The 13,280-nt window shown below is 36.9% G+C and overlaps 1 protein-coding gene across 3 annotated transcripts in view; it reads left to right on the top strand.

The window, feature by feature from the left end:
* DACH2 (dachshund family transcription factor 2) overlaps positions 1-13,280 on the top strand; it is a 303,620-nt gene that overhangs the window by 226,985 nt on the left and 63,355 nt on the right. For all 3 annotated transcript variants that reach the window (XM_054214014.1, XM_054214012.1, XM_054214011.1), the window contains exons 4-5: positions 5,060-5,215; positions 8,028-8,200. In XM_054214014.1, coding sequence (XP_054069989.1) covers positions 5,060-5,215; positions 8,028-8,200 — 329 coding nt within the window. The remainder of the gene's footprint in view (positions 1-5,059; positions 5,216-8,027; positions 8,201-13,280) is intronic.

The raw sequence follows: 13,280 nt of genomic DNA, 5'->3' as shown, positions 1-13,280 counted from the left end.
CAATTTGAGTTCAATTTTTTGGAAATGTATTACAACAAAAAATAAAATGACAGACATAGATTGAAACAGTGTGGTTGTTCAATTCAAAGGTACCTCTGACTGAGTGGATTTCATTTAGCTAGACCAGACAGTTTTAAGGCTGATAAAATGAATTTGAAACCAAATGAAAAAAAACCTCACCAATTTGATTACTTTCCAGAGATCTTTCAGTACCTAAAAACAAAACACTAATTTTATCTTCACAAATATATCTTCCCCAAAAAGTTCTTTTGATTTTGTTTTGAAGAACACATATGCACAGAGAGGTTTATTAGTAGGAAACATATATCTTTAAGAGTTATCTTATAAAATTACTAAAACCAAAGACGGGTGAGAAACAGCATTTACAGAAAAATGAACCTGAGCTTATCACTTGCATGAAACTTAAACAGAGGCACTTTGCTTACAGACATGTACATGATTGTAAATAACCTTGCAGTGGGTCTGTGAGTACAGTGTATATCATCCCCAGCATGCGTATGTATTGCTTAGGCTGATTTTCCCTATTTGTTTGTGCTACCTGTGATTTAACTCCTCTGTGTCTGAACTCACCTGAATTCGCTGTTCACAGGAACTTGGGAACAGAGACATACAGAATTTGGCCACTGGGCTGTAAAATGGCATTAAGGGAATGCTTACCTCTCACCATGTTCTAATTCAGAAGTGGATGGACCGGGGTTTGTTGCATTCGTTTTACTTTTGCCTAGTTGAACCTAAGTGTAATTCATGCACTGATAAATAAGTTCTCTGAAATAACCTATTAAGACGTAAATACCAGACATTAATTATTAAGTATATCGTAAATAACTCTTTCTCTTACCAAATCCATGTAGTGTCCGTCTTTGTGCCTTTTGAAACACACACTACGTTTCTGTGTAGGCGACTGTGTACAAAACAGACGATCAGGCCTTTTTTTTATTCATATTGTGCATTTAGCTGCAAATCCAAAGGCAGAACTGTACACCACGCATTTGCTGCATGGCCTGAACTGCGTGGTTGGAGCAGGCCAGACCTTTTTTTAGCTGTTTCTGCTGAGCAGCCAGCTTATTCTGCAATCTTCAGGATGGTTGGCCAGCTACTATCCCTGCCTTTTTCTTCCCACTTCTGTGTGACTGTGGTAAGGAAACCGCAGTCTCTGTGCTTGCTTCTGACAAGCGTTGGGAGCTCTGGAAGATGGAAGTTCTTGTCTCTCTTGCCCTTTTTTAATGCTGAGTACAATCTGTTCTGGGACAAGATCGACTAGAATGCAAACAAGATAAGGAAAAATTACCTTTTTGTCCTTTAGTTTTATCTCTTAGAGAGAAGGTCATATGGGTAGTGGGTAATAGTGTTAAATGTAAAGCTTTTTGTGACATGTATAAATGATGTATTGGCATTTTGACAAATCAACAGACTTCTGAGTGCTGTAATAATAATCCTGTGACACTTACGAATCAAGTTACTAGTATTTTAAAACAAAATATTCTTTCTCATTTAAAATAAAAAGTTATATTTCCCTTCATATACAAGAGGTAAAGTTCCTTTGCTGTTTTCTGTTGTCTCATTTTCCATAGTGTTGTATGTTTGCTTTCTTTTTTCATATCTTTTTTCCCTTTTGTCTCATATATACCCAAAAGAAATTACTGGAAGTCCGTCTCTCTATATACAGTAGTACAGATCATTGTATAATTTTAGACTCCTTATCTTCTATATTAAAAAGAGTGAGAGCCTTCACTACCTCAGTGTTGACAAAGAAATTACTTTTTCCTAATACAAATTTCTTCAAAGACCAAACCTTTTGAATGTAACAAGAGAAAAAAGTTTTTACTCCCATTGGTGGTGTGGTGCATTGCGTGATTCCTATCATAAAGTTTCATTTTCAGTTTCACCTGTAAGCTTATTATACCCAAAGACAGTATTTAGAGTGAAAACGACATCTTTGCTTTATTAATGGCACCTATTTGGACAAAAAATGACAAGAGAAATCTCCTGAAAAAATGTGGCTACACCTAAATTTTGAAGTATTAAGGAGGAATTACTTTTCATAGATGTATAGATCTAATTGTTGCGGTAACAAATAATTTGAAAATATGCATTCATATATATGTATGTTAAATATGTGCTTGCTGATATAACATGCTGACAACTGTGTTAATAATAAAATGTATATGCTCAAAAATTAATACCTTTTTTTTAAAGTTGCGTGATAGTAAAAGGACTGAATATATTACCACAGGTTTGCACTTTACATATTTGGTTTATAATGTGAATCTAGTTATGCCTTACTATTAATTTTTATGTGAATTTTTCTTACTGTATGGGGATACTGCAGGGAAGGATGCAAGTTTTCTTTTAAAACTCTTATTTTTTAGCTGTGCAAAGGGACTTGTGGATAGGATGAATTGAAAGTGTCTGTGGTCTAGAGCACAGGAGTAGGACGTGGGAGACCTGGCTTCTCTTCACGTTTCACCGTTAGTTTGCCAGGTAGCATGGAGGAAGTTGCTTCATAATTGTGCCCCTCAGCTTTCCCGCTTTAAGTTGAAGATAATCATACTGCCCTTGTAAAACACTTCACAATTGAACAGTTCCAAGTAAGAAGAAGTAAGAAAATAATTATTATTTTCTTTTTAAGAGACTTGATACTACATTGTATATGTAGTCTAGATTAAGTGATGAAGCTGTTATCTGTGTGGTATGCTGCCGACTACAGCATACATTTCATTTAACATGCACTTTTATTATACATCATACGCTTGGCAGTATTTTTTTTGTTCTTTCTCTATGGAGAAGTGATAGGGAACATAAGAATACAGGAATGGTTAGTAGAGATAAGTGTATTGCAATTTATTCTTGTGTTGCTGGCACTGAATACTGTAGCAGATTTACAAGTGGAATTTGCAGGGGAAAAAAGTTATTATTGTCCCCATCTGTAAGGAAAACTGGTCCAGTGATTTGGATTGTACGACATAATTTAAATTCAGTTTCCTGTTCCATTGCAGGTTTCCTGTATTTCCTTAAGCAAGTCGCTTTTCTGCACAGTGCAATACTCCATCTGTGAAATAGGAATAATTGTATTTTCCAACGTGCAACAGTTGAAAATCTGGGCAGAGAACGCTGGTAGGGCACTCTGATACTACAGCTTCAGGGCCACAGAAGTGTGGTGGGTAGATGCACAAGGCTTTGGAAAGACAAAAGAAGCTTCCAGAAATAAGTAAATGAGCTAAGAGTTTAGACCATCTGTGCCTGGGGTTGGAAATACTGGATAAAAACAAACGGCGTGAGGGAGACTTTTAGATGAAGAGTGCATTTTTTTCTTTTCATTCAAAAGTCTCTGACAAGCTGTCTTGGGCACAGTTTTCGTGGCCGCTGCCCTGATACATGAAGTTACATGTATAAAATCTATTTCAACGCAAAAAAAAAAAATCATGCTAAGGTACACGTATGTGTCTTTTGATGAAGAATGAAATGTAAATGTTAAGTTTACTGAAAAAGCATATGGAGAAAAATAAAACTCATTTAGTAAAATCAAATACTAAACTTTTCCTCAGAAAATCTTTTTTAAATTACAAATTTAACTTGAGAATAACTACCAGATAACACCACCTCTGTTTCGCGGTAGTCAGAATGAACAACTACTATACTAAGTATCAGTCAAGTGTTATTTGAAAGAGCTGATACGCAGTAGATTAAATAACAAAGATGCTGACACAGCCTAAGCTGTAGTAGTTCTTCTAATTACTGCACTATGCCATGTTACATTATATCACATGGCATAATTTAGTGTATCTTTCTTTGTCAATGTATTACTCATCATTTTACAAATTACAAATCTTTTATAGGAAGGTAATTCATGCTTGGACATAGTGCTAAAATGATGGAGTGATTTCCTTTTTTCTGAATCATTGATCTTTCAAACTTTTTCATTTAGCTGTATTAATCATGTTTATTAGCTAAGTGTTGTCATAAAGAATGGAATTTTTCTGTTACTTTCATATTCAATTAAAATGGTTTTTTTGCTTGCTGCCTCTATCTGCTACATCACAGTAATCTATCTATGTATTCTAACTGAAATTCTTGTTCGTAAATTCAAAACAAAGTCAATACTGCAGTTACACATTTTCATAACAATCTATAATCTAATTGAAAATGTGGGGCGTACTTGAGAGGGGAGTGTACTTAAAATACCTCTTTACTCTAGAGAATGTCCAATCTAACTTTTTAAGGTGGTTCGTTTTGTGGACCAGGTGTATTTCAGAATTCGCTAACATGGTCTATTTAACTGCTGTTTAAAAGGAGCTTTTTGCTATTCACGTATATAATACTGAAGAAAACTGCAATCTGCAAAATAGATACCTGGATCTTTAAGTTTAAATTCCTGAATACTAATGATTTCCAAGCCCAAACTAAAGCCTGGCTTGTTTAACCTAGCAAAGTGAAGGGCTTCACTTAGGACATCCCCAGGATCAAACCCAGCAGTGGAGGAAAAGCTATTTAAGCTCAAAGACAACATAGCGGCAGGATAAATTGTGGTAACCCGTTCAGAGGTGAATTTAAGCTTGAATGCTAGTGAGCATTGGAGGGAGTGCATAGCAGCATGACTCTTGAGTAACATTAACAGCGGTGAGAGACTTCACGAGCCCGAGGATGGACACCTGTTAGTCTTTGGCAGGGACCGGGTGACCTGATTCCCTGGGAGAGAAGGAGATTGTGCTTCAGTGTCTCAGATATTCCCTTTATGCCTTATTTAGTTAATTGTTACTGATGCTTACTTGGATGATTTTATTCCTAAATATTTAGATATTTCTGTTTCCAGAAACTAGTATTATGAAGGTAGGTCATGCTGAAAGTTTCTGATCATATTTTTTCCTTGATGCATATTTATTAATTTGTTTTTTAAAGAAATCAGGTGTAGGATTCAGGTGCTGTGTTTGTCCTAGGTGCTTAGCTATGGTAAAGAGTATTAGCTCGTTGCTAGCCATGCAGAATGTCTTTTGCAGAAAAGTATATGCCATTTATGGTTGGTTTGTACCCTGTTTTGCAGGTGGGAGTGAATCCTCCTGGGATAAAGACAAGCTCCAGTCTCCCATTACAACAGGATCGCAGCACAGCATTGGTCATCCCACACTGTCAGGGCAGTCAAGCCTTGGAAGTGCACACCCACTCAGTCCTCTCCAGCAGAATCATCTGCTCACCAACAGTACGTACCGTGCTTTACGGCAAAAAAAGTACACGCAGCCTTGCTTGGAGGCAGGGCTTGCACTCCTTCCCATCCCCCTGGAGGTGAGGGAAATGGACAGGGAGACCCATAACCGCCAGGAGGGTCACTTCTCCCACTGTCTGCTACGCTTTGCATCATGTCCAAGTTACCCACTGGGGTACAGCCACCCTCTTTGAATAGTCACCCACAGCTGGGTTAGGGACTGTCCTTAATTGACATTTCCGTGGCCTAGACTGAAGGGAAAAATAACCATGAAGTTGCTTAAAATTTTATCTATATGAGAAAATTCTCTTCCAGGTGAAAATGCTGACCACCAAATAAAAATAGGAGAGCGGGGAATAACTGCAAAATGTCTAGTTAAAAGTGAGCAGAAGCAGTCCCTCTGCCTTCTTTTGCCTTGTACCTGCCAGATGTGGGCATGGTCATGCATTGAACCCAGCTATCTAAAGCAACTGGAATGAAATGACATAGATAAATTTTGGATTTGGAACTTAAAGCTCCCTTCAAACCCATATCTTTTCCTTCCCTTAGAAAGGGGGCAGGTGGTAAGCCAGCAGTTCCCCCTCTCCTTTACACCCAAAGAGGGAAGGAAGGGAAGGGAAAGTTACTACAAGATCTGGATTAATATTTTAAAAATTAGGGAGGAGTAAAGTTAATGCTAACAGATGACGCTGGATGAAGAATAAAAATCTCACTATTTCTGAATTCCTGTTATTTGTTTAAGCTCTTCATCCTCAAAGTTTTGAAAGCTGATTTTTGGTGTTAGTTTTAATGGATGAATGACATTTCTGGCTCCTAATACAATTTTAGGAGTAGATAGTTCCTTGCTGCCTATGTAAGGCCCCAGTGTTGAACAAATAAAAGCTATTGAAATGACTCCTACAATATGGGTCTGCTTTGTTCATGGGAAGGTATAGACCTGAGCATTTTGGGTTAAGCGTTAGTAGTTGAGAATTAACAGACCAGAGGACTCAAATTCACCGTAGTTTATCCATTCATTTTATATTCTTGCATAATTCAATACCCGTATGCATTTTACATACAAGGATATTGTGTCTGCTGTTAAAGAAAACTTTAAAGATACTTTCCCCTAGATTTTGAAGTAGGCAAATGTCTATAGGCTATTAAAGGGTCAGACGTTATGTCCAGTGATTTGCAAGCATACGATATATTTTCTTCATAGTCCTCTGAAATGTTTGACGGATTGTGTCTTAAAACTGGTGATGTGCTGTTAAATTCTGTTTGTAGTTTGCATTTAGTTTGCATGTCAATTGGACTTTAAGTAGACATACAACTCAATGTGGCCAGATGGTGTCTGGGAGTTCTGGAACTCTATAGAGTATGAGGAAAGATTATTGGGCTGTTAAGGGAGACAGGCAGGGGAACAAAGGCTTATGGATGTAAGCACTGAAGGGGATTGTCAGTATGGTTTAAAGTGAAGGGAGATGTATGTGTGCTTTGCTTATCACCTATCATAATTAATATTGGCATGGATCATCATATGAAATATATAATGACTCATAAGACATCACAGTTCTTGATCATGATATACTCAAGCTAAACAGAAATAGTGTGGGAGCTCAGAATATATACAATTCTGCCTTTTGTGTGGACGCGGTGGTGTTTTTATATCACTATAGTCAAATTGTATTTGAATAACATAAGCTATATCAGTCAATGATATTTTTTTACTGTGGGTTCTGTCATACATCAAAATGTTGACTGGCCTTCTCATTTGAAATAGTTAAAATAGAGACAGAAGTTAAAAAACTTTTAGAAATAATTAATGAGAATAGCATATGGTTATTACTAGGCATGTGATTGTGCTATTTACTACTTGTGCCTGAATTTTTAAATGAGGATTTCTAATCTAAATTTCATTTAGAAAAATTATAATACCTTTTGTCTGGTAGAATGAGTCCTATTTTTTCTGAAAAAAAAAATTTTGGATCCCCAAAGTAGCTGTCTTCAAGTGGTCTCGCTAAAGAATTCTTAAATGCAAAATAACCTGAAACAATTTTTTCAGTGAATTGGTGTCTTGGTCTTGCTTTCCATTTTAGTCATTCCTAAGTACAACAAGTGATACAAATGCTGAAATAGATATTAATGGAACATGAGAATCTAATTCTTGCTAGAAGTAACATCACCATTTTGGCAATGTCAAGATCTGCAGCTTGGTCCAAATGAGTTTTGTTCTTTATTAAATTGTTTTATATCCATAGCAGAAGACATTTTAAAGTGAGTTATTGGAAATTAAAACCTCTGTCAAAAATTTAAACCTCTTGTTACATGTTCCAGTTCAGAGACCTTCTGTACAGAGACCTTCTGTTCAGTGGTGTCTATAGTCCAACCCAGAGCTTCCTGTGTTCAAGAAGCAATCCTAATATAAAAATCTAGTCTCAAATTGCCGTGCATGTGAACTAAGAATATTAAGAGGACTTGGTAGGAGTATATTGTCAGATAAAATTAATAATAAATATTGGAAAAACATGCAAATATCTACACATTTTGTGTTTTTTTCTTTATTGCTATTAATAAAGAGATCACTGAACTTATGCACTGTTGTATAATCGTTTTGCTAATATTGTGTTACTTTACAGCTGTATGTTTCTTTCCCTAATACAAACCATATAGTCTTTTCTGGAATACAAAGACAATTATTCCCTATGTAACATCAAAATTATTAACACATAATTATATTGAGTTTGGCTAGTCAATGTTGCAGTAGATATAGACTCTAAAAATTAAGGTGTGGGACTGACACGTATAATCTGCCCATGCTTTCTTTTAGGGATAGACCTGCCGTTTATGATGATGCCCCACCCTTTGCTTCCCGTCAGCCTACCTCCCGCTTCGGTTGCAATGGCAATGAATCAGATGAACCACCTCAATACAATAGCTAACATGGCTGCAGCAGCCCAAATGCACAGTCCTCTTTCCAGGGCAGGGGCCTCTGTTATAAAGGTAAGAGTCATCTATGAGCCTTAGAAAAAAAAAAAAGCTATTTGTGGCTAACAAAAACATTTACGGTGTCTTTTTAAGGAAGATAACTAAGAGGCAGTGAGCTTATACTGCCTCTAGCACACCTGGTCTGCTCTTCCTGATAGTGCTTCAGTCTGAGGAAATACCCACAAGTACAGTCAAGAAGTTAAGATACTCTGCTCTACGAATCTGTAATGTAATTAAAAACAGATACTAACACTCACTAGAGGCTAGGGGAATAAGCAGTGCTGCATCTGTTAAAGCTCAAAAGCTATTCTAAAATGGTTGTTTAAAATCAAACTTAATGTTATACTTAAAAGAAAATGCTATAGAACATAACAGGAACTCTGGTGCGGTACAATTCTAGAACAGATTAATAGCAGAGAAAATCATCAGAAGTACCTTAATGAGTATAGTCTCTGGTAGCCACACCTAGATTTCCTTCTGGCTGGGTAAAATGTATTTCTACTTTTAAAAGGCTTCTGATAGTCTCTTCCAAGCAGGTTGTTAAGAAAATTTCATGCCTGTGTTGAGAGAGAGCTGAAGTCCTGCCACGCACTAAAAAATATGTTGAGACAAGACATTTTCAAAGTAGAAGGATATAGCATCAGTGCCTGTGAAGGACTGGTGCTATGAGATTCCCTAAAACACAGTGTGTCCTCTTTTTATTGAGCAAAAAGGAAAGGTTTTATCAGTCTTTTTTGTGTGTTTGCATGCACATGTACGTTTCTTGTTGACAAAACAAAATTTTGTCAACTTTGAAAGGTAGTTATTTTAGTCCATTTTTCTTTGTTTTTAAATATATTAGTCTATACAGCTATCAGTTCCAGCAAATACGTGTCTTTTTGTTTTGATATTTATGCTCATTTACACTCAACTGTCCCTATCGTTCTGGAATCCCAAAGTTCTTTGTTGCTTTATTCTAATAACTTTCACTGATTTGCTGAACTTAATCTCTCCTGTCTGTATTGTAAAACATCTTAATCGTAAAATACCATTGTTTTATCATTGAGAAAGTTACTGTTGGCAATATTACAGGCCAGTTGTGAGAATAAATTAGTTAGGGTTGTGTTGTACTGTCTATTGTCACAGGTTGCACTGCAGGAAATTTTGTTTCTACATCAAGCAGGGAAAAAAACTAGTAGTACACAGCCACCTGTTTATTGTTCATACTTGTATTTACTGATATCAACATACTTTTGAAGAATAAAGCAAATCTCTTTTGTCACATTACAGTAGCATAAAATACTACGTGTCTCTGTTGCTGAGGTTCTGGAGGTCTTAGTTTTTTGGCCCTGAGCATCTCCAAAATTGCCTCAGGTTGTTTTTCTTCTTTACTGAGAGTCCACTTCCAAATTAGGGCAAATGTTGTTATTAATACTTTGATTTTATTTACTATTTGTTTTATCGTGTTCTGGGAGGCTGGTAAAATTCAGAGTGGAGGTGGGGAGGCATTCCACAGTTAGAGACTATTTAGAATTAAGATCTATAAAAGCTTCTCTTTATCATCAGTGTATCTGGAACAGTTGTTGACTGGGTGGGGGGAACATGATCTCTCTGGTGGCCAACTGTCCGCTAGTTAATTCAAGTCACTGAATTGTTAGAAATTAATTGAGGTTCCATTTGTTTCGCTCAATAACCTTTTCTTTAACTGTTCAAGAGACCTCTTGAGAAAACCATAACTTAAATATAGCAGTGGAATACTTGTAGCAGCAAGTAGACTGCATAAGCTTTGATTATATTTTAAATGCTATCAGTATGTCAAAATGAAGATTAAATATGTATTTGTAAACAATGACAGTTCTTTGTAATATAAGCCACAGTTTTTGCAAGCAGTTAGGTTTGAGGATGCTCTTTAGCAGGCCCTTGCTGATGCTAGTTACTCATTTACAGCTATTTTTTCCCCAATACCTGCACTAGAGGATACACAATATCTCCACAGCAACAGTAGGTCTCACCAGTACTCTAGTGGGAATTATTGCCTCTACACGATGTAGAGGAAAATACACCAGTAGCTAATGTGACAGAGGTAAAAGTGTGCATCCATGGCTGTGTTACTCTCACTTGTCAAGTTATGCTGCATATTTCTCTCATTTGTTTTGAACACTGAGATTGTAGCTGAATTTTATTACAGAGAGTGTGAGACTCCTTTTGTCCTTTCCTTCCCTTACGTACAATCATCTAGCTCTGAATGACGATCAATTAAGATGAAATCCTTGTACGAAATGAAACATGTAGAAGAAAAGCATTGCTGCAGTTACCTGTCAGCAGTATTACTTTTATTATACGACAATATTTAAGTGCATTTAATAAGTACAAAAAATGACTAGTTTTAGATGGACTGCAATTCCAGCATCATGAGATTACTTAAAATGAGAGAAATGAATATATTGTGTATCTATTTCCATACTCTGATGACTAAAATACTACTTGGCCTGTTTTCTATAGGTGTGAGAATCAGCTGCTTTATAAAGGTTTTGAATGAAGTCATTATGCTTTTTATATCACGTTTGCCATTTAGAAATAAGCTGTTCTACCAAGATATGCATGATCAGCAAAGTTAACATTTAGTGCTCCAGAAAGAAATGTCGTAACTATGAAACTTGATTTCTTCCTGACAGGAACACTATAAATTAGGCAGGCACGATGGCCAGGCTCACAAAACCTTCTTAGCCATCTATAATATGATCTGATGTGATTATAGCAGCACCCGCTAGCAGTGCTATAGCTACGGTTCTGACAGTGTCCCTGAAATAAATCCCCTCTTTCAGGGAATTACTGCGCATCTGACAGCTTGCTCCATTTGAGACTTGGCTCAAATGGTTCTGAAGAGTCTGTATAATTGAGGGTCTCGTATGGCAAACCCAAAATTTGACAACAACACCGACTTCACCACCCTCTCTGTTCTGCCTCTTGCATCTGCTCTCCTGTTAGTTCTTTTTTTCCAGAGCTATTCTTCAGCTGGCTGAACTCTGCAATCCAGTTACTGGCCGAGGTGTAACAAGCTTTGCAGCCTGGTCTTGAGGACCAGTCTGGAGTGGAACTTAGTTGAAGTACACTTGAATCATGGTTTAGGCTAGAAACAGTAGTGAATAAATGCAGTAGTTTACTGTCATCCAGTAATTTTTTTCCTGAAACTCAGAAAAATCTGTTCAGTGACAATATTTTCAGGTCTTCTGAAGCAAAGTTTGGATGGGCCCTTTATACAAAAGGGAAAAGATTTTTCACGGAAGTTTATAGAACAACTCAACTCTAGAGAGCAATAACTACATAACATTAAGATTTTTATTTTACTGTGGACCTATAATGAATATGACTAAGTATGTAACAAATGAATATGATTATTAATATGCATTCACAGCATATCACACAGTTGATCATAAAGGAGCTGTTAAGGTGTACACTGAGAACACAAGTTGAATAAAATGCTGAAAGCATGCCTAAATCTTAACAGATCATTTAAATTCATTTGTGTCTAAAGGAGTTGAGACCTCAACACACCACACAGATGGCAAATACACAAAGAAGTGTCGCAGCAAAAAAGGGACTAGCTCTTCTGTTCATTGATGGTACTTTTGAACCGTGGAATCTGACCATGCCCCTATAACAACTCTCTGTCCATAAAGGAATCAGGCCTCAAACTATGCACAAGCCTCAAGTCTCAATTTATACAGTTTAAGCCAGAAGGTCTTATATGACTAAAGGACATATTAGCTTATACAATTTCAGCTAAAAGGTGTGTGGGGGTGGGGGAGTTGGGGGGACAGGGGGCAAGTTTTGCATTAGGAAAGTACAAGAAAGTCTGGCAAAAGCCAAGTTCCTGACGCTATGACTATGCGAATCTTTCTATGTTCACTGAAAGGCCACTTTCCCAGATGGCCTTTGAAACAGGTTGGTAGGAGATAGTGTGGTTAGGGTGGGATTGAAATTGTGGGAACCGAATCTAAACCAAGGGCTTTAAGCAGCTCCCTTTTGTGTTAGATATTAAAAGAGTACTGAGAGTAGAGTAACGAGGCAAAAATCTTATCCCAGAGATTTGAGAGGCTCTTTTGCCCTTTTCTCCCAGTTTTTCCGTGCTGCTTCTTCTGTTCACCCCACATACTTTGCACTTTCCTTGCTCCTCTTGCTCATGTCTCACCCTTCCGCCTCTTTCTCTCCTCCTTCTTGTTGTTCTCTCTCCCTTTTCTTCTGGCTCCCTAACAACCTCTTCTGAGCTCCTGACAGATGTGCTTCTCCTGAGTAGGAGTATTTCTGCAAATTGGTTTCCTGCTGTCCATTTTTCTTCTGTCGTCATTCCCTCATGCTTGCTGTATTCCTACTTTTCTCTTATTCTTTCTGCTCTTATCCAGGTCCAAATTAGGAATAAATAACACATTTGTTGAATGCAGCTGGAAAACCCAAGAGAAAAAAAGTTAATGTACGATCTAAATGCTTTGTTTCAAAAAACCCTCAGAATAAAGCGTTTTTATTTTTGTATTTGAAATCCTATTTCTTTCAGAATTTCACCCCAGTGTACTTCAGAAACAGATGAAACCCCACCCCTCTCCACCCATCCTCCCCCCCCCCAAAAAAAAAAAAAAAAAAAAGGACACTTTAGGTGAAATGCAATGTTTTGTTTTGGTAGGGAAATTGAAATCTTGTACTTCACATCAACCCTACACAATTTCCATCTGAATATTTTTGTCTACTGATAAACAGAACAAAGCATTATTTGTACAGTGTGGTCTAGACGTGCAGTAGAGATTTTTGAGTCTCCTTTTCTTTGCCTGCTGCTGTTCTCCTGATTTTGTGGGATTGTTAAAGCATTTGTAAAGGATGTATATGACATGATTTTAAATTCCCTAAAGAGAATACAGATGGGCTCTGTAATTATTGCTGAGAGGTGCTATTTTCTGTGTGCTGTACAACTCACATTCATAATATTTACCTGACAGCCAGAAAAATGTGGCCATCTCAGAAAACTCTGAAACAATTCTTCTCAGTATAATAAAATTTCTCATTACAGAATTTATAACATACTTAATTTCATATCTCTCTGTGTATTCAATTCATTTTGAATTGC

Source organism: Rissa tridactyla, chromosome 9 (genome assembly GCF_028500815.1).
Source record: "Rissa tridactyla isolate bRisTri1 chromosome 9, bRisTri1.patW.cur.20221130, whole genome shotgun sequence".
NCBI classification, from domain to species: domain Eukaryota; kingdom Metazoa; phylum Chordata; class Aves; order Charadriiformes; family Laridae; genus Rissa; species Rissa tridactyla.
The sequence above is the reverse complement of the archived record's forward strand: the minus strand, read 5'-3'. Positions and strand labels throughout refer to the sequence as shown.